This window comes from Centruroides sculpturatus, unplaced genomic scaffold (assembly GCF_000671375.1).
Source record: "Centruroides sculpturatus isolate CEXI.00-Female unplaced genomic scaffold, Cexi_2.0 scaffold1315, whole genome shotgun sequence".
Taxonomy (NCBI): domain Eukaryota; kingdom Metazoa; phylum Arthropoda; class Arachnida; order Scorpiones; family Buthidae; genus Centruroides; species Centruroides sculpturatus.
The window spans coordinates 32,320-51,617 of NW_019385578.1; the positions used below are offsets into that span (position 1 = coordinate 32,320).

At 32.1% G+C, this 19,298-nt stretch overlaps 1 protein-coding gene across 1 annotated transcript; it reads left to right on the plus strand.

Moving 5' to 3' along the window:
* The first annotated feature begins 590 nt into the window (after positions 1-590).
* LOC111640294 (multidrug resistance-associated protein 4-like) lies at positions 591-18,750 on the plus strand. The gene is made up of 6 exons (XM_023386301.1): positions 591-655; positions 3,657-3,767; positions 6,324-6,429; positions 6,509-6,727; positions 9,646-9,735; positions 18,583-18,750. The coding sequence occupies exons 1-6, from the start codon at positions 591-593 to the stop codon at positions 18,748-18,750; spliced, it is 759 nt and encodes a 252-aa protein (XP_023242069.1).
* The last annotated feature ends 548 nt before the right edge of the window (positions 18,751-19,298 follow it).

Consider the following 19,298-nt stretch of genomic DNA (forward strand, 5'->3'; position numbering starts at 1 on the left):
GTCAAGAAACTTCGCCAAGTTTTGTCTTAGCACTGGTTGTCTCATTGTGATCCAAATCTTCGACAGGCTCGCTAAGAAAAACCAATTATTGTCCACAGGGTAAACAGATCTGAAAAAGTAACAGAAAAAACATCAAATAAAATAAATAATATAGTTTGACTAATGTTTTTTAATAAAATGAAATACTCGATAAAGTTTTAATCAAATTAATATTACTAAATCATTTTGATGATTAAATAGGTCGAAAACAAAATAGAGCAGGCACCATTAATCACGGCATTTTACAAATGATATACATAGAACTTTTATTTACTGAAATTACCCTAAAACAAGTATAACTTTTGTCATTCGAATTAAAACTAATTCAAGTGCAGCCANCTGTGACAAATCTCTATGTAGCTGAATAGTAACTAAACTGCTAATTACATCCCGATTAAACATCAAGGTTTTCTGAACAAAAATAACGCGCTAAGCATTTAAATATTAAACTAAATACTGTATTATATATCATCTGATAGATGTATAGACTTGGTGAGTAAGACTACGTATGCATCGTACAGATAATTGTAGACTTGAGAAATTATTTGAGAATGGACAGGAAAGAGACAAGTAATCCATTCGATACAGCTGGTGTTTTCTCTCGAATATTTTTCTGGTATGTGTTATTATTTTACCTGATTAATAAGTAAAATCTAAATATATAAAATTGCTTGTCCTGACTGACTCATTCACTCACTGATTCATCATCGCCCAGAGCAAACCGCTGAACCTAAAGAGGTAAAATTTGGTATACGGTTAGGGTACGTCATGAAAACGTACACTAAGAAGCGATTTTTCGAAATTTCCTTGTGGGGGAACAGAGAGACAATTAAGTCTTAACCGGCTTCTACTGTGCTATTTTAGATGCGATATTTTGTTACGTTTCGTCTTCATTAAGTACTTAAGTATATTAAATTAATAACATTTCAGACATTGTTATAAATACAGTAGAACCTCTATTATCCGAATTTTCGATTATCCAGATTGTTCAAAATAAACAAAAATTTTACGAATTTGCCGATTTGCACTTGGCGAATTACGACACTGTTTATGTTCGTGATGGAATGCATAACTTTTTTTGTTTCAACAACGTCTCACTCAGTACAGCGTTCATAAACTCTTAAATATATTTTTCGTCGTAATAAAAATATAACTTAACATACGTATTTATAAATAATTTATATTCAAATTGTATCATTTCTATGACCAACGGTGGCGTAAAGGATAGACGACATGAACCACTGCCTATGCCTCGCACCTCGAAGGTGTATGCGTTACTTAAAAGCTGCGAACGCGACGAAAAAATTTTGCGCCACAAGATGGTTTTTTAAACAATATGCAGTATGTTATCGCTGGTCAATAGTAATCCCGCGGGCAACAGCTGTTACCCGCGGGCGATGTCGCGGGTAACACCTAGTATACTATACTTACAAAAACAATACGCGTATTTCCGTATATGAAAATTATTTTTCCAAAACGTAGAAAACCAGTAAGCTAACTGTGACGACTTGATGCCATTAAATTAGATTTAAATAGAATGTAAAATAAGAAAAATAAAACTAACAAATAAAAATTAATGAAATAAATTAATTACATTTCTTTACCTGGAAAAATACGAAAATATGATACAGTATATTCAAAGCAGATTAGCTGACACAAAAATCTACGTAAAATAATAGATTTTTTTTTAAATTAACGGAAAGAAAATTTTTTAAATTTATTAACAAAAATAGACGTTTCTGAATTAGTTGCCCATAAGATGCCTCTTTAAAATATACAAATTCAAAGTTGATTATCTCGATAACCGCACTAAAATCTTAACAAAACTTATACCACTTTTTAATGTTAATATTAATAACTGATACCTCGAGTTTCAACGCTTTCGTAAGAAAATGACATTTGGCACCGACTACCTCAATAGATAAGTGACATTTGAAGTAAAGAAATAATTTATTTAAATTGAATAATTTTAAAAAAAATCGCATCTACAGCTACCTACTAAGTGATGAATTGCTTAAAGTTAAAAAAATTTTGACACTTTGAATTATGTAAGAGTTCGATTGTTCAACATCCAAGAAAAAAATTTCTTTTCATACAGAGAGCAAGTGCCTTGGCTTGCCTTGCATTAAATTATAACTATTTCAATATTTTGAAGTATGGAATTCTATACTTGCAAAAATATGAGGTATGGATTCTTCCATATCTTCCATAGTGGAAACGACACCCATGTGAGAAATTATTTTATGGTTGATTGTAACGGTATTGTGAAAGAACGTTTATGAAAAATTATCATAAATAATATAACGGTTGTTTCTTTAAAAATATTTTTTATTACGTGATGCTACAAATAATTTTAACTTTATCTTGATATCCCTTGATACTTTTTTCTGAGAAATTTAAGCAATTCGTTATAAATTTTTTTAACGTAGGAAATTATTATTTTTTAATATATTTATCAAATCGCAAGTAATTCTTTTTTTGCATATTTTTGTAGAATTTTAAGTACATGAAAAAGCATTTTTAGTTAGAATTATATTAGCGACGAATCTTTACGTTAGTTTTATAATACCTTTTCTTTGCATTTTCACGAAACTTCAAGGTTTTCCGAACAAAGATGACACGCTAAACCTTTTTACTTTGAAGTATACTTTACGTAATTGACAGAAAGTTTTATTAAATATACAAATAATCACTCAACACATGAGGGAAAAAATATTTATTATATTTAACGCTAGAATAGACTCTTTCTGTATTGTATTAAAGTTTTTCTCTTAAGAATTTAGTTGTTGAAAGTATACGTTACATAATTTAAATAACATTTATAAAACTTGACAATTAATATGAGAAATTATTATTATGAAAATATTTGTCAAATAAATATATTTAAACCTCGCAAATCTCCACATACGTTTACCAAGTCGAGTGAATAATTTAAACAGATAATAATTTGTTAGACATAACTGTTTAGTTGTGTCTAACTGACTTATGACTTATTTATGACTATTTACATCGCATATGTAAATAGTCATAAATCTGGAACATATTTTAAATTTTAACTATAACAATAATTAAATTTAATGTTTCAAACTTTGAATTACTATCAAACTTTCTTGCACGTAAGTTACTTAATAATAAAATAACGAATTATAATGTAAAAAGTATGTCAGATGTCAGATGTGTGATTGAAGTGTTCATTTTTGAATTTTTATGCGTTTGTTTTTTTTTAAGAACATCAAAATATTTTGAGGTATAAATTATTACGCTTTGATAAGTGAATAAGGAGAAAAACAGTAAAAGTAGAAAAATGCAATTTGTGCAAAAATATTTCATGTCCAACACATAAAGTAATAACTTCGTGTCAGAATGTTTGGCAAGCACATTTGCAATTATAATAGTTAGTAATGATACATTATACGCTAATTAATGCTGATTTACTAAAATGCTTTCGCCAATTCGTTCAGTGTAAACTATCACAGTGATAACGATAAATGATTTACATGGATTAAATCGTTTAATGCGTTGTAAGTTAACTACAACGATAGTCACTTGAAAATAATCAGTACAAAAAAAATTTTGTTAAACAAGATTAATTAATAAGTAACTGGTTTATTTTACAGCTGGGTTTTTCCTATAATAAACAAGGGAAGAAAGCAAATTTTGAAAGAAGAAGATTTACACGGAGCCTCGCAATATCACACCTCACAGTATCTTGGGGATCTACTTCAAAAGTAAGTTAACTATTTAGTTTTGAATAGCCATAATTCAGTTATTATTTCTTAATATTTTAGCTTCATTTATGATTTTTTCAAGTTTAACAAAATAATTAGACAAAAACTAATATTGTTTAATTTATTTTATTTTTTTCACACATTGTTACTTCTGTAATGAAACACTTATGTTTGACGTTATAGAAAGTTATAACAAGTACGTACATAGTTGATTCATAGTAAACTGTTAATTGAACTTACATCTACAGCAATAATGCAACTTTCTCTACATTTTGTTAAAATTTCGTGACTGAAGTTTTTTAATGTCAAAATAATCTACAATAGACGTTATTTTAGTCGTTATATTGCAAGATTTAATCATCCTGTCAAAATAACTAGAATATTTTCAAACATTTTGATGAGTCCAAGTTGAGCAGTTAATGAGGCAGCATACCACTTTCGGCGATAAAAAATTGCATCTTACGTGACTAAAAGTCTCTGAAATTGTCAAGAAACTTCGCCAAGTTTTGTCTTAGCACTGGTTGTCTCATTGTGATCCGAATCTTCGACAGGCTCGCTAAGATAAACCAATTATTGTCCACAGGGTAAACAGATCTGAAAAAGTAACAGAAAAAACATCAAATAAAATAAATAATATAGTTTGACTAATGTTTTTTAATAAAATGAAATACTCGATAAAGTTTTAATCAAATTAATATTACTAAATCATTTTGATGATTAAATAGGTCGAAAACAAAATAGAGCAGGCACCATTAATCACGGCATTTTACAAATGATATACATAGAAATATTATTTACTGAAATTACCCTAAAACAAGTATAACTTTTGTCATTCGAATTAAAACTAATTCAAGTGCAGCCACCTGATTTTCTCTTTTAATTCCCTCTCTACCAATGACAAAGTTAATAGTTTGTAAGCAATTTGACATTTGTGAAAGATTTATTGTATTTTCTGTTATAAAATCAGTGAAACAAACTATTTAAAAGTTTGTTTTTGCAGTCAGCTAACTTATCCTACTGTTTAACACACTGTATGATTTTCTTTTTCATTCCTATAAACGTGTGAATGATTAACTGAAATCATTCTATATATTGCATCGAATAACATAAATTTGAGGAATTAATGTGTGTTGTGCATTATATCTGTTATACAACAGTTTTGTGTTATTTAAAAGTGTAATTATTAATTTTTTTATGTAAGTGTTGATATTAAAATACTGTTTTAGTGAATTAGTTATAAAATTCTGATTAAATTGAATATTTTTGAAATTATTATATATAGTTTAAATTAATGGATAAGTAAGTAGTTTAGATAATAGTTTAGATAATAGTAAGATAGTAGTTTATAACATAATAAGTACTTTTGTCATTTATAATGAAATTGTCACTACTGATATTGTGGTTTTCACTGGTGGCAAAGCCATTAGTTTCAGACAGTAGGTTGAGACCAAAATTGGAAATTGAAATTTCACCGAGTGCCAATAATATCAGTTTAACAATTCGAATCGTCTTTTGAAATGTTCTAAAAAGACTGAAATATTTTGTATATTTTTATCTTTTTAACTTGTACTACTGTACTTAGTTCACTGTGTCCCCCTAAAATGGCGCACCATAAATGGCGCATCATAGCTGGTTCGATGGCCAGACGTTATATACTTGTTAAGCTCTTGTTGTTGAGGCTCTCAGTTTTTTCCAGCAAGAAAGCATAGAAAGTTCAAAAGTTCTCCTTCTCTACAAGCGTTTTTCAGATTTATATGAATATACCATTTCAAACCCTGATAGATAGTAATGCCCAAGTATTTCATACTGTTGGTGTATCTTATCTTAGTACTTCCTTCATTTATCGAGTTTGGTTTTTTGAGTTGGGTCCCTTTGGACATTAACATGCAGGTGGTCTTACTTGGTTAATGGATAATTTACTTTGTACTAAATAAATGAATAGTAATTAATAATATAAAATATGTTATAAGATCGTATAGCAAATATATTTATAAGAAATTTTCAAATTATCAATATACACGTAATTTATTTTTGTTTTAGATAGAATTTACAAATTATAAAAAGTGGATTTAGTGGATAAACATTTACGGTGCAAACTAAAATATTCAAAATGCAAAAATATTAGAATTTAGTATCTAACAAAATTTTTAATAAGTTATATTTAATTTTTCGACAGCAAACATCTGAAAGCGAACATTGCATATGTCTATGATTTGTTTATGCGTGCTATTTACTCTGTCTTACAATGAAATATTATGACTTGACTCTGTTAATATTACATTCGTCTTTTGTCGTATAGTAACGTGCAGAGAAACACACCATATTTTTGTTGTGGCTCGAGATCATAACAAATCACTCGTCCAATAATGTTCAGATTCGCAAGATATTAGCGTGGCCAGTTATTACTGTACATTCTAGATTTTGTGGTATTGCATTAAAAATTTCAGAAAATAAAATAGCATTTATAAAGCCCTGAACATTACTTTAAAAAAGTTGAATAACATTTAATGAAATATTGTTTTTAAATTAAATGCCTCATCCAAATTTCTTTTTCAGAGAATGGAAAAGAGAATTGCAGAAGAAAAATCCGAGCATACTGAAAGCTACCTTACGTTTTGTTGGTTGGAAATACTTGATGGTAATACTACTTGTACTAATTCAGGTATTATGACACCCGATTATAAGGAGGTGAAGTTACTATTAAAATAATTGAAATAACTGATATTTATGTATACTTACAGGAAACAGCTGTAGTTACAGGTCAAGCATATTTTTTAGGATCAACAATATGTTATTTTGAAAACAGACAGGAATGGAATCACTACAACGTTTATGTTACAATTGCAGGATTCTTTGCTGCAACTGCGATTTATTCGTTTACGCATAATACTAATCTGTTTATGACAGAATATTATTCAATGAAACTGAAGGTAGCTTTCTGCACTCTTGTTTATAGAAAGGTAAATAACAATTATAATCTATTTTGAGTAAAGTATTACTTTTATATTATTCATATATGGTGTATTGTGATTAAGTAGATCGGAAAAATTTTAAAAAATGTTCTCTGTGAAAAAATTTTTCTAGCACTCGTAGATTTTCAATTTTGTTTTTCAAGATAATTTGATTGAAGTTGTGTAGAAATGAAATATAACTTAATATATTGAAAAATTTTGAATAACCATCATTATCTGCTTAAGTTTCTATTTATTTTCTTCTCGAACATACTTTAATACAGTAATACTTTGCTTTTCCTTACTTTTGTGGACGATACCTTGCTAAAAGTAACTGACAATTCAAACGTGTGAGACTATTGCATTTCATCAAAATTAACAGTAAATAATATGAATCAGAATGTTACACTTTATGTGTTTTTATATTAACTTTATAAATATAATTATTTCAGTTGTTTCTGCTACCGTCATTGGTTAAAAATATACAGGATAAGGCAGAGAAACGGGAGGTTTCAAAGTCGATTTTTCTATGTACTAATTGAATAGAAGAAACTACGTGAACGATGGTATGTTGTCAAGAACAAGTAGTAATTTTGATGTAATGAATAGCCATTCATTACTTTCACCATTAAGGCATTTTTTAAATATAATGATTGCATAATGGCCTCAGAATGGTTATTTCGCTGTCATTTTAAAATCCATTAAAATTGTCATGTCATTATGACATGAATTGAGAGCTTTCAGGAAAGTTGTTCTGTAGCAAAAACGCCTCCGAGTACAGTAAGAATCGGACACCCTAGAAATTTTCGTGAATGTGAGAATCGCTATCGAAGTTAGTCCACAGAACTTAGCAATCTTCTTTGTAGTTTGACGGTATTAACGCAATAATTAAGTAGAGGAAAAGTGGTATTATGGAACCACTCCATTTCGAACTGATAATAAAGGCAAACTGTATCGGATTGTGGCTGAACTGCACTAGGCAGACATCCATTGCAAAGGATGTCTGCCTAGTGCAGTTCAGCCTATGGATTTGATTATGGTAGAGAAACCCATTTTACTTCAGTTAAACGGTTGTCCGTAGTGAATCAGCAAATTTATGTTTTTTACAATTTGAAGATTTGAATGTTAAGTGAATTCAATTATTTTTAAAATATAAATCGTATAGTTGTAGGTTCACTGGTGCATGTATTTCGTTCCAAACACTTCGGGACATCACAAACGTGAACATCATACATATTAATCTGTGTGATGTTCTCATTTTTTAAAATTCGGTCTTGACAGACATAAGTTAATTCAAGATGGCGATTTCATTGGTGCTTTTAATATAGACCCCATTGGTGCATATAATATGGAACCCAACTCCTCTGAACTGTATTTGCAAGCAGACATTTGTCCGGAGCAATTTGTGAAAAAGACAATAGGTAGAAAGCTCACTCTTCCTGACAATATCGAAAAAGAGCTGCTGGAATATATATTGTTGGTGAAGGTTATATTTTTCTATTATAAATGCATTTTTTCGATAAAATACATTGGAGTAAATAATTTGTAATTATTTCACATTTTTCGTTCTTTCCTATTTGTTTTTTGATACATTAAAGTATTTTTTTAAAACATACAGTAAAGTTCCATATTACCACCCGATTTTCTCTAAGCCTACATTTTGACTTTTTTACAAAAGCCTTCAAAAACCATACTTATAGTTACACTAACGAAAAATACAATTAGGATCATTTAGTTTAATAGTTACCAGTACTTTTCGCACAAAAAATGTGGGTGTAGTTATGATACCTTGTTTACAATTCACTATAATAAAAATGGGGTTCCATAATACCACCTTCTCCCATATATTTCTTGTCGTTAATGATCAGACATGGTTACAACAAGATGCAGCTTACAAAACCAAAATATCAATAACTGCTGTAAGAAGTTGTTGCCTATAAAGTTATCTCTAGTAATAGTGACATTTTTTGGTTCAGAAAATTGTCGCCATGTGATTATTTTGTGAAGATATTTGAAAAAAAGTAGAGATTAATTTCCTATACAGTAATTCTGAGCTTTAAGTCAGAATTCGAGAAAAAATTACCAGAATACTGTTAGAATCGTTTTAACGTTCATTGGTTAATATGTACCCAATAGTAGAGGAATGTCCGCGAAAAGATTGAGCTAACCTAAAACATGTCGTTCACTAGAAATAAAATGCATTTAATTACTTTTAACGTGATACACCTGTAATTTGTTTTATATAAACCATCTTCTTAGGTATTTATAATGTTTCGTTTTTCATTCTCATCTTATACAATTGTTACAGGCTAAAAATTGTTGTCTTATCACTCCTAATATTCCACATTTTGGAAATTTGTAAAGTAATTCTTAGTGATTTTCTTCATTGATTTAACGTTCTTTTCAAGTATATTTTCACGTAATTCACTGCTCTCACATTAGTAATCAGCTGTAAAATGACCATTTTTTTCTTAAAAAGGAAATGCTTTCTATGTCGAAGTTCTAAAGACGGAAAATACACAAAATCTTGAATCAAGTGCCTGAGATTTGCTGTAGACATACAACGAAGAAGAAACAAATTTGTTAGAACATGTACTGAGTTCAATTAATTTAGTTTTATAACAATATTTTAACAATAAAAATTGTTTTGAGTTCTAAAATTTGAGTTATTTTAAAAAATCCAAATTTATAGAAACAAATATCACAATAAAAAATATATCAACTTCTAAATTTAATTCATTATTTACATGGATTATTGTCTAATAAAATTAATTTTGTCAAATTGCGTGAGTGAACAAGTATTAGAAAATTTAATCCATTAGTTTCTTTAAAGAATTCACTGAGAATTATACTCGTATTTTTAAATGATATTTAATATCATATACTTTTCTAAAAATATTTATTTTATATGAAACTTTCATATGCAGGCAATTAGGTTAAGTTCTTCGTCTTTGGAAAAATCAAATGTGGGACAAATGGTAAATCTTCTAGCAAACGACGTTGGCAAATTCCAGAACGTAAGTTAAAAATAATTTTCTAAACAATAATACATTTAATGTTTATACGTAAACCGATATATTTTGTGTATATATTATAATGGCTGAATCAGTATTAACAACTTTAGAATGACAAATAAAGGTAATTCTGACAAGAGGAAAGCGCAATGAAGCATGGTTTCAGTGGGATCTCTCTTAAAGCAACAATGATCATTTCAAAATGAAATTCAATAGAAACAGTTTGTAAGAATTACAGTAAAGCGTCGATTATCCGAATCAATTGGGGAATGGGGTTGTTCGGAAAATATTCTTATATAATCTTAGAAGTCTCCTCAACAAAAACATGTATAAATTGTACAATTATAATCAATAGAAATAGAGAAAACTGAATACTGACATCAAGCAGTCATATTTATGATCACTTTTAAAAACATATGCTCAGACAATCACTTATATTTTCCTTTGTTTCTGTCACAGTGGAATGTATGTGGTATAATAAGCTTCACTAAACTCTAATGACAAAATGTTTAACTAATATAATTGTTTAGCAAGCGAAAAAACAGAGCTGTGTCTCATTCTTTGGAAGGAAAATTGCATGTAGTATATGACACACGGCATCCCAAGAGGCATTGACGACGTGTTGATTCTTCTGAGGGCCGCTCAAGAGCCGATCTTGAACTCGAGGGCAACCACCTACTAAACGACATTATCAATTGGGGCCGACATTCATTATATCGCCAACCGGACGAGGTTGATCTTCCCGGCTTTTTCTCAGATGGCTAAAAATAAGTGGGGTCTATCTTCTAATGCCATGAACGCAGTCTATGACTGCATATTCGTCCCCATTGTCACCTACGCATGCGCACCTGGGGCTGGACCGTGCGTAAAATCCACCCAAAGAGAAAATTAATTTCCTCTCAACGTCGTGCACTACTTAACATCACGAAAGTCTTCTGCACCGCTCCCAACAGTAGTATCCAGGTTATTACCAGAAAGCCCCCTATCGACTTAATCATTCTTCATCATCGTAAGTTTCATCTTATTCAGCATGGTGAATATATTGACAGTCCTCTATACCTTGACGCTCCTTACTGTTACAGACTTGAAAAACCATACCCTTTCCACCGTACTCTGAGCCCTGTCTATGATAATACCATCCACACCAAGAACTTCATTCTTACTAACATCGATATCTACACTGATGGTTCCAAGAACACCAACATTGTGGGCTGTAGCTTTGTGGTTTAGGTTAATAATCAGGAATCTTTCTTTCAATGCTATCGTCTTCATAATAATTGCACCATTTTTCAAGCTGAGCTGCTTGCAACTAAAATGACAGTCAGCTGGACCAACGACAATCTCACCGCTACATGTGCACACATGTAGCGGTGATTACCTCTCGGCCTCTCAGATCATTGACAGTAAAAATCTTCACCCACTAGCGACAGAAATCACGAATCTTATAAACATGGCCAGCAACAAGTTCACCATTTCCCTGGTTCGCGCACATCAGGGCAACATTGGAAATGAAAGGGCAGATGCCCTAGCTAAACTGGCCGCTGGAGACTCAACACTCCCTATTATTTATAGCAAACTCAGCAGACAAACTCTTCGTCATATCCTCTGGGAGGAAACTTTGCAGCAGTAACAAACTTCATGGATTAACAAAAAAACAGTATTACCTTTCAGTTCATCCCAGATCTCAAACATTTTTCACCCTTTACTGGTTTACCCCTAACTATTATTCTACCCAACTCCTCACTAACCATGGGAAGTTTGCGAGCTACCTCTCCAGGTTTACCAACAGGGACTCTTATCTCTGCCCTACTTGTCAAAAAGAGGATGGCACTTTGCACTACATATTTGATTGCCCTACCCTGGAACATGATCGACTGAACATCAGGCTACTGCTAAATGAGATGAATATTGACTGGCCTTGCAACCTCTCTGATCTACTGGTCAGTAAGGATATTTACCGTGCCTTCACAAGGCTTGCAAAAAGCCACAACAAGATTTCCCACACCACTATCACAAGTTAAGGTAGCTGGGTCAACATCATTGTCGTCTATGTATACTTTGTTATATCCAATAACTAATTTTTAATGTGTTCGGTGTAAGCAGTGCAGCACTTCTGCACTGATCTGTCACGCTTTCTTCTGTGTATTCACTTACTCAATGTAAATATTGTATATAATTTATTCTGTATATGTTCTCATCATTTCCTCTCATAATTGTATCTGTTTACTTTAATTCTAATTTTGATTTTCCCGATTTGTATCTGTATTACCTGTATACATATATATACATATATATATATGTAGGTGTATGTATGTATGTGTATATATTTGTGTGTGATATTTTTCATATTCTATTTCTATTCAATCCTGCCTGTATCTGTATTTATTGCATATGTACTCTATTCTCATTTCTTTCTGTATTTTGCATANTGTATACATATATATACATATATATATATGTAGGTGTATGTATGTATGTGTATATATTTGTGTGTGATATTTTTCATATTCTATTTCTATTCAATCCTGCCTGTATCTGTATTTATTGCATATGTACTCTATTCTCATTTCTTTCTGTATTTTGCATATGTATATCTTATTCAATTTTTCCACATTTTTACATTGTATATTATCCTAACCTATAATAACCTAACTGTAACCAATGTTATTCTTGTCACGTTTTTGTAACCTGGTAGTGCTTCCTGCGGAACCAGGTATGTAACACAATTTGTGTACCTCATAATAAATGAATGAATGAATGAATGCATGTGCGATGGGCATTTCTCTTTGATCATCCTTTTGGACAAGACCACGCCTATAGACTTGTGAGATAAGCAGTGGGTCAGGGGTTAATCTGGTCCTGACCACTTAATCTGCACAGGCTGGTAAAGCCCAATTTCAGAGTCGTTCGGATGGTTAGGAGAGCAAATCGAGTGGAAAGACCGATTGACATTTGATTCCACTGATAGTGACTGTCAGGGGCTAGAAAATGCTGACTTCTCCTTATCTCTCAAAGCTAGTTTTCACATCCCAATAAAGTGTCTATTGTGGAGAAATTTTTGGTCTGTTTCATCAAACTGAGTGCTTCTTGAACTAAATGTTAGGGATACAGGTCTGTTTTTGTGATCTTATTTAATTTCTGGTAATCAATAACTAGACACCACGATCCCACATCTTTCTTCTTGACCAATATTGAAGGTACCGACTATGGCGATTTAGAATGCTCAATTATTCCATTTTCTAATAATTCATCAACGATCTCATTCAATTGCTCTTGCTGAGCATTGGGTATGCAATATGGAAATTGATATATGAGAAAAACATTTCCAGTATTTATTTTGTGTTCTACTATCTGCGAATATCCTAAGTCATAATCGTGTGTTGCAAAAACATGTTTGTATTTTTATAAGAGGTTTAAGAGTGGTTGTTTTTTTCCGATATGGGACCAATCAAACAATTGACTAAATTCATCTTTGGTAAAATTCAGAGTAGATCGCTGATTAGTAGGATTCTGATTTTTTGGAGCGGTTTTCTCTTCTAAAGCCCTTAAGAAAGTTCCAACGTATTTACCCTTTGGTAGTAATCTAGGATGTGTGGAGAGGTTTGTTATTCGAATAGGTACTTGTCTCTTTTTTTTTTTTGTTTTTGCTAAAATGTCAGCATCTGCAATCACTTCTTGTTTAAATACTTTCTTGTTTAAATACAGAAGAGTCCCGAAAACTCAGCTTTGTGTGGACCGAAGAGTGGCCGAGTTTGTGAAAATGCCGGATAATCAGGAATGGGGTTAGAAAAGAATAAGTACGAGTGTTTCCTGAGAAAATACTGTACTATACTTGTATATATTGTTTGCTTGAGAATACAACAGAGAAAAACTGCCCAAATTCCTTTAAGCAAAGGAAAAGTATGTACTTTATGAAGGCATAGAGAATTTACTACATGTAAATGAAAACTAATGAATACACTGTGTACAGTAATTTACCCAATAAGACAGACCTCAGATAAATACTTTATGAGGCATAAAGTTGTCTATAATGAAAATGATTTAACTACGGGTTTTTTTTGCCCTGCCAGGGTGTGGCCGAGTTATCCGGACTGCCGGGTTATCGAGTGCCGAGTTTTCAGAACTTTACTGTACACCTGATTTTATAATTTCCAGTTTTTCTTTTTGTTTTATGCCTATGATTTTAGCCATAGTATTACCCTCGGTTAGACATGCAGGAAACAGCTGTCGACATGCCGTTTTAAAATGCATATACAGTGGTACCTCAGGATACGAACGCCCCAGCATACGAAATTTTCAGGATACGACATGAAATTCGAACATATTTTTGCTTCACGATACGAACAAAAACTCACCATACGACGTTACATTAGTTCGCATTTTTCATTTGTTTTCCTTACTACAGTTATTTTTTTAAATGTATTACTTGGCTTTAATACATGTAATCGTATGGGAAAAGTTGATTCACCTTACGACATTTTCATGATACGATCTCAGTTTCGGAACGGATTAATTTCGTATCCTGAGGTACCACTGTATTTTTTTTATGTATTAAATGCTGGAAAATAATGTCCTCAGTACTTTCCTTGAAAGTACTGGAAATTGCATTGAAAAAATTTCAAATTTCTATAAAAAAATTTTTTACAAGAAGCAACACTTAGGTTTAGGAGTAACCATAATATCTCGCGTGCCTAACAGAGGAAGTTTAATTAGTGCGACTAACCGAGGAGGTGGAACCGAGTTATAGTTCTAAACAATGCTCATTGCTTGATATCAGGTCTGTCATGTCCAATTGGAGCATAGTAGTCCTATAAACAGGATTTGCAAAGCCAATTAACGGCAAATAGGTCACCCATAGACTTAGCATTGAAAGTTTGATAGGTGGAGTTTCCTGGGAATATTTATTGCTAAATGGTTTTGAAATCGTGTTTATTCGAGTAAATACAGTCAAACAACTTTTCATTCTCAAATTAGAAGTAAAAAAAAACGATTAAAACAAGCGTGTTTATAGTGACTGTGTAAGATTTGCCGACATTAATGGGGAATAAAGTCTATCTCGCGTCAGAATGAGTTTAAGGGAAACTGCGTATATTGGCGGTGGCGAAGGAGGCGAATGAAGAACAAGTGTTTTACAAAAGAAAACCCGTTTATTAGTTCGAATTCATGCTTACATCAATATTGGACAATTCAAAATCTCGGTACTCCTGTGAATGGTGAAAGTTCGGGTGATCGGTCGCAGCCCGGGAGGACAAGAAGGATCACTGGACAATACAGATGTTCGTTGTTAAGCTGCGGCATCCTGGGTGATCGGCGGTTGCACAACACAATGTAAATCACAACGGTAGGCTTAATCCAGAGGAAACTCCTCTTCGACCTTGAAGTTCTAATTTTTATAGTTTTTCCCCCACTGTTCGCATTTCGGATTGGTCCTTCGCCCCATTCTTCGCTTCCCGATTGGTCTCTCCTTTGTCTCCAGGTGCAAGACGAAACTTTTTTGGGTCGCGGGATAGGTCCGATTCGAGGCGTCCATCTGATACCTCTTTGTCGACTCTACTCGGTGACTGTTTATAAAATAATAACACCTGCTCTCATATCTCAGGCCGTTATTTACCACTTTTTTGACGTCTAAGAATTTAACGATCATTTTAACTTTTCATCTATCAAAAATTTCCCTTTTTTTGTTCGAAAGGTTTATCTCGGCCAACATTTTATAGACACGCGAGTCAAAGATCTACCTGTTTATGAGCGCTCGTGCTAGAGTTTGTCTTCCACTAAGACCTTGACAGATAGTTTGACACATACTTGAACCGATCCGAGTCTCGTTGTTTACATTTTGTGTCGCTCAAGAATTTCACGGTTTACTGGAGTTCGAACCTCGTCTGGGAACCCACAACTGTATTCATAATTCGAAGTGATAATCTGAGATCTGAGGGGGCATGGCATTTTGCGCGAATTTTTCTGGCAATAGTTTTCACAAGTGGATTTAATACCAGACAAAAAAATTAACCAATTACAGCGTAAAAAAGTGTGCTATCGATGTTATCTGCCAATAATCTGCCTTTTTTCCTGTACTTGCTGTAGAATATTAGGAGGTGTATTTGTAGATATACTAAAGTATATCTACAAATACATAGATTCACAAGGGCCTCGGAGGTCATCGCCAAACTTCCGCGGGGTTGATATTGTCGTTGTTAATCTGTATATTCCCGAGAACGCCAAAAAGGGGGCAGTCTCTGTGTAGGGTCAACTTGACTATGTTCCTGGACTGCTAATTGCTATAATTTGCTCCTGAATTTTTGCCAGTCTACTCATTGATTGTAGGTTGTAGAGTTAGGATCATCTTTATTGTCTCCAGGGTTTTTTATAGTTTGTACTCTTGCTCGTTATTTCGCATTTAAACGTTCTATAGTTTCTTTTCTAATTGCTGCTTGCACCGTCTTATCGAAAGAATCAGGTTTCCGTGACATTACCTGTCTCTTTATCTGCTTATTGAGCCCACTCAAAAATTGCACCAGCAATCGTTTGTATGTTTCCGTTTATTGACACCTTTTAATAATTTCTTTCTCCCGTGCGTTCTCACTAGTTTGTTTTATAATCGTTTCTGATGCTAGAGTCTGTAATCGTACTGCATAAGTATGCATGCACTCATCCAATGCTTAAACACAAGCATGATATTTTTCCAAATATAAAAAAAAATTGTTTTTTAAAACTCTAGATCATGAGTCTCTTAAACTCACTGTGTTTCAATTTTTTTTTTCATCTTCGCATCCTTCCATGCAAAAACTCTATCTATCTCTGTCAATTTTAATTTGGCAACTCCCAAACACTGCACCTTTGCGTAATTGGTTAACTTAGCTATTTCATCTAGTAATTCGAGGAAATTGCTGACCTTGATGCCATTAGCATTTCCCGCAAATGAGGGTATCAGCAGATTCATGCCCCCAAGTCCACCTAACGTGTTACTTCCTGCTGTCTTTTTACGTGCACATCCTTCCACTCTTGCCTCCATCCTACTGCAATTTGTCTTTATTCTAAAATTTTCTCCCGCTCTGACACCACTGTGATCGGAGGGTCAGCAACTCTTCAAGGCTTTGTCAGGACTGACACTACCGTTTCTCGTTTGACACGGAAGCCGATATAGCATGTTGATTCGGATTCGACGTAGATCATACGAGCGATCAGATTCATGACGGAGATGGATTGAGAAACTGTGCACTGGAAGTACTACACTCAGGCTATAGGATTAATAACAAATAACCGTTGAATAACTTCAAAGAGAAAGGTTACAGGTTACATATCAGAATTAACCTAGATATTTAACGGAGCGGTCGCGATAAAAAGAGAAAGTTCATATAATGTTCGCGTGGAGATAAATATCTTTTGTAACGGATGTCCTGGTCAGTCTGGTGCAGAATCGTAAAGAAAAGGTAATAGTTTGTTTTAATTATTTAATATCTTAAAAACAGCAGAATTGAAAGAACTTGTTTATTTTTTCACACAGTTTTGTTAACTGTATTGTTAGGTTATAGATAAGCGATAATTCAAATGGTATTTCTTCAAATAGATAGATATTTCAAATGGCATCTCTTATCACTACACTTTAGAGGAATTGAACTCTGTGGCCTAATTTTTTTCAAAGAAAGCACGAAAAGAATCGCAGTTCATAGCACACATGTTGAAAATGCATTATGAAGATTGCATAAATTATTCCAACATCTAACCATTGTGAAAAATACTGAAAGAGAAGCGAACGTGCTATGTGACAATCAGCGATCTCGTTGCAAGTACAGTAAGATAAAGAAAACGTTACTAACCAATGTTTGCAAACTTTAATTAAATTAAAAGCATCTTACAATTCTGATATATTTTCCAGTGTTACCCACTGTTTGGCTCAAAAGAGAGAATTACCGGAATATTTTAATATTGTGAAACATAAAATACAATATAAATTTAAATACAGGTATCTGTCGTATATAACACAGTAGATACGTTCCGAAAAACTGTCGTGTTACATGTATCCATGCTATACAAAATAAAGTACTAATATAAAAGATAGGGTTAGCATCTAATAGTTAGCATAAGTATACTATTGTGAGAATTCGGGCTAGTTTATATTTCGACGATCTTAGTATTATATAATTTTTCTTCCAAGACAAGAGAGAATTATTTAATGAAAGAAATTCAACAAAAAATGTTTTTTGTTTAGTTTTTCCTGTAACATATCCGACAGGTAACACTTCTCTCACAGGTGAGAAATAATCAGATAAAACTACTCCTTTGTAATTTGTAACCGTTTTAGACTAGCGATGCCACGAAACAAAATTCGCTGCAAGTCCTGAAGGGATTTTTCGAGAAACGACTTTACAACATGTTTCAAGGATAAGAAAAACGTTTATATTTTTATTACTGTGGGAGAAAATTATTTTATAAGAACAAAATAAATTTTGAGGTTAAATTTAGATTTTGCTTTCTATTTAAATATTTCCAATACTTTTCATTGCAGAGGTATTCATGCTCACTGTAATCTTTACGCTGATGAAACAGTGAAAATAAACGTAAGAAAAATGAAAAAAACGCAGATACAAAATACACAGTAATACTTTTTTTATTTAGAATAATTATAACTTATAGGAGTTTTTAGAAAAAGTTAAATTCAAATATTTGCTATTATCAATATTATGAAAGAGTTTGGTAAAGGTACTGTCATTGTCAGAAATACCATTTTTCTATTTCAAAATAAAACTAGTTATTGCATACTTAATTAATATGCTCATCATTTACTTTATCATCTCCAAAATAATTATCCTAAAATTTCAGTTAAATTTAATCAAATTATTTCATTTATTACAGAAAGTTTTCTCCGTTGCATCTTTATTTACATCGCCTTTCTTCATCATTTTTTCGATATTGATGCTATGGCAATATTATGGATGGACTATTTTAATGGGATATTTGGTAGTATTTCTCTTCGTTCCTATACAAATTGCTTTGAGTAAACTATATTCAAAATTGAGGTAATTATTTCTCTAAATTATATAATTATAAAGTAGCTGTAAATAAAATGAAAAAATCATTCTGTATATAATAGTCATTAGTTGATGAGGGTGGAATTGATGTATTTAAAATCGATAAAATGTTAAATATTTATTGATATATATGCTATATTACCTGATATTGGAAATGGTAATATGGTTAAGGTTAGGCATATCGATCTCGACCATCAAAAAAATTTTATAGGCCCTGAATTTCAATTATATGGAATGAAATTGACCATGCTGAAAAAGTATTGAATTTCGTGGCTGTTTATCTGATTTCTGAACTTCATTGGCATATATTTTATATAGTACGATGTAATTCACGATTAAACTAAGGTCATATTTTTCTAACATATGTAAGATTAACTAACTCTAGTTTAAGAGAGAACTCACGATGCGCATCCTTTTACGTAATTACGAAGACAAAATAAAAAAAAGAATAAACAGGGAAGATTGTATAGAATTAGTAAGAAATGTATAGAATATCGTATGAGAGACATCAGTTTGACCATAAAAAAAAGATATATCTGC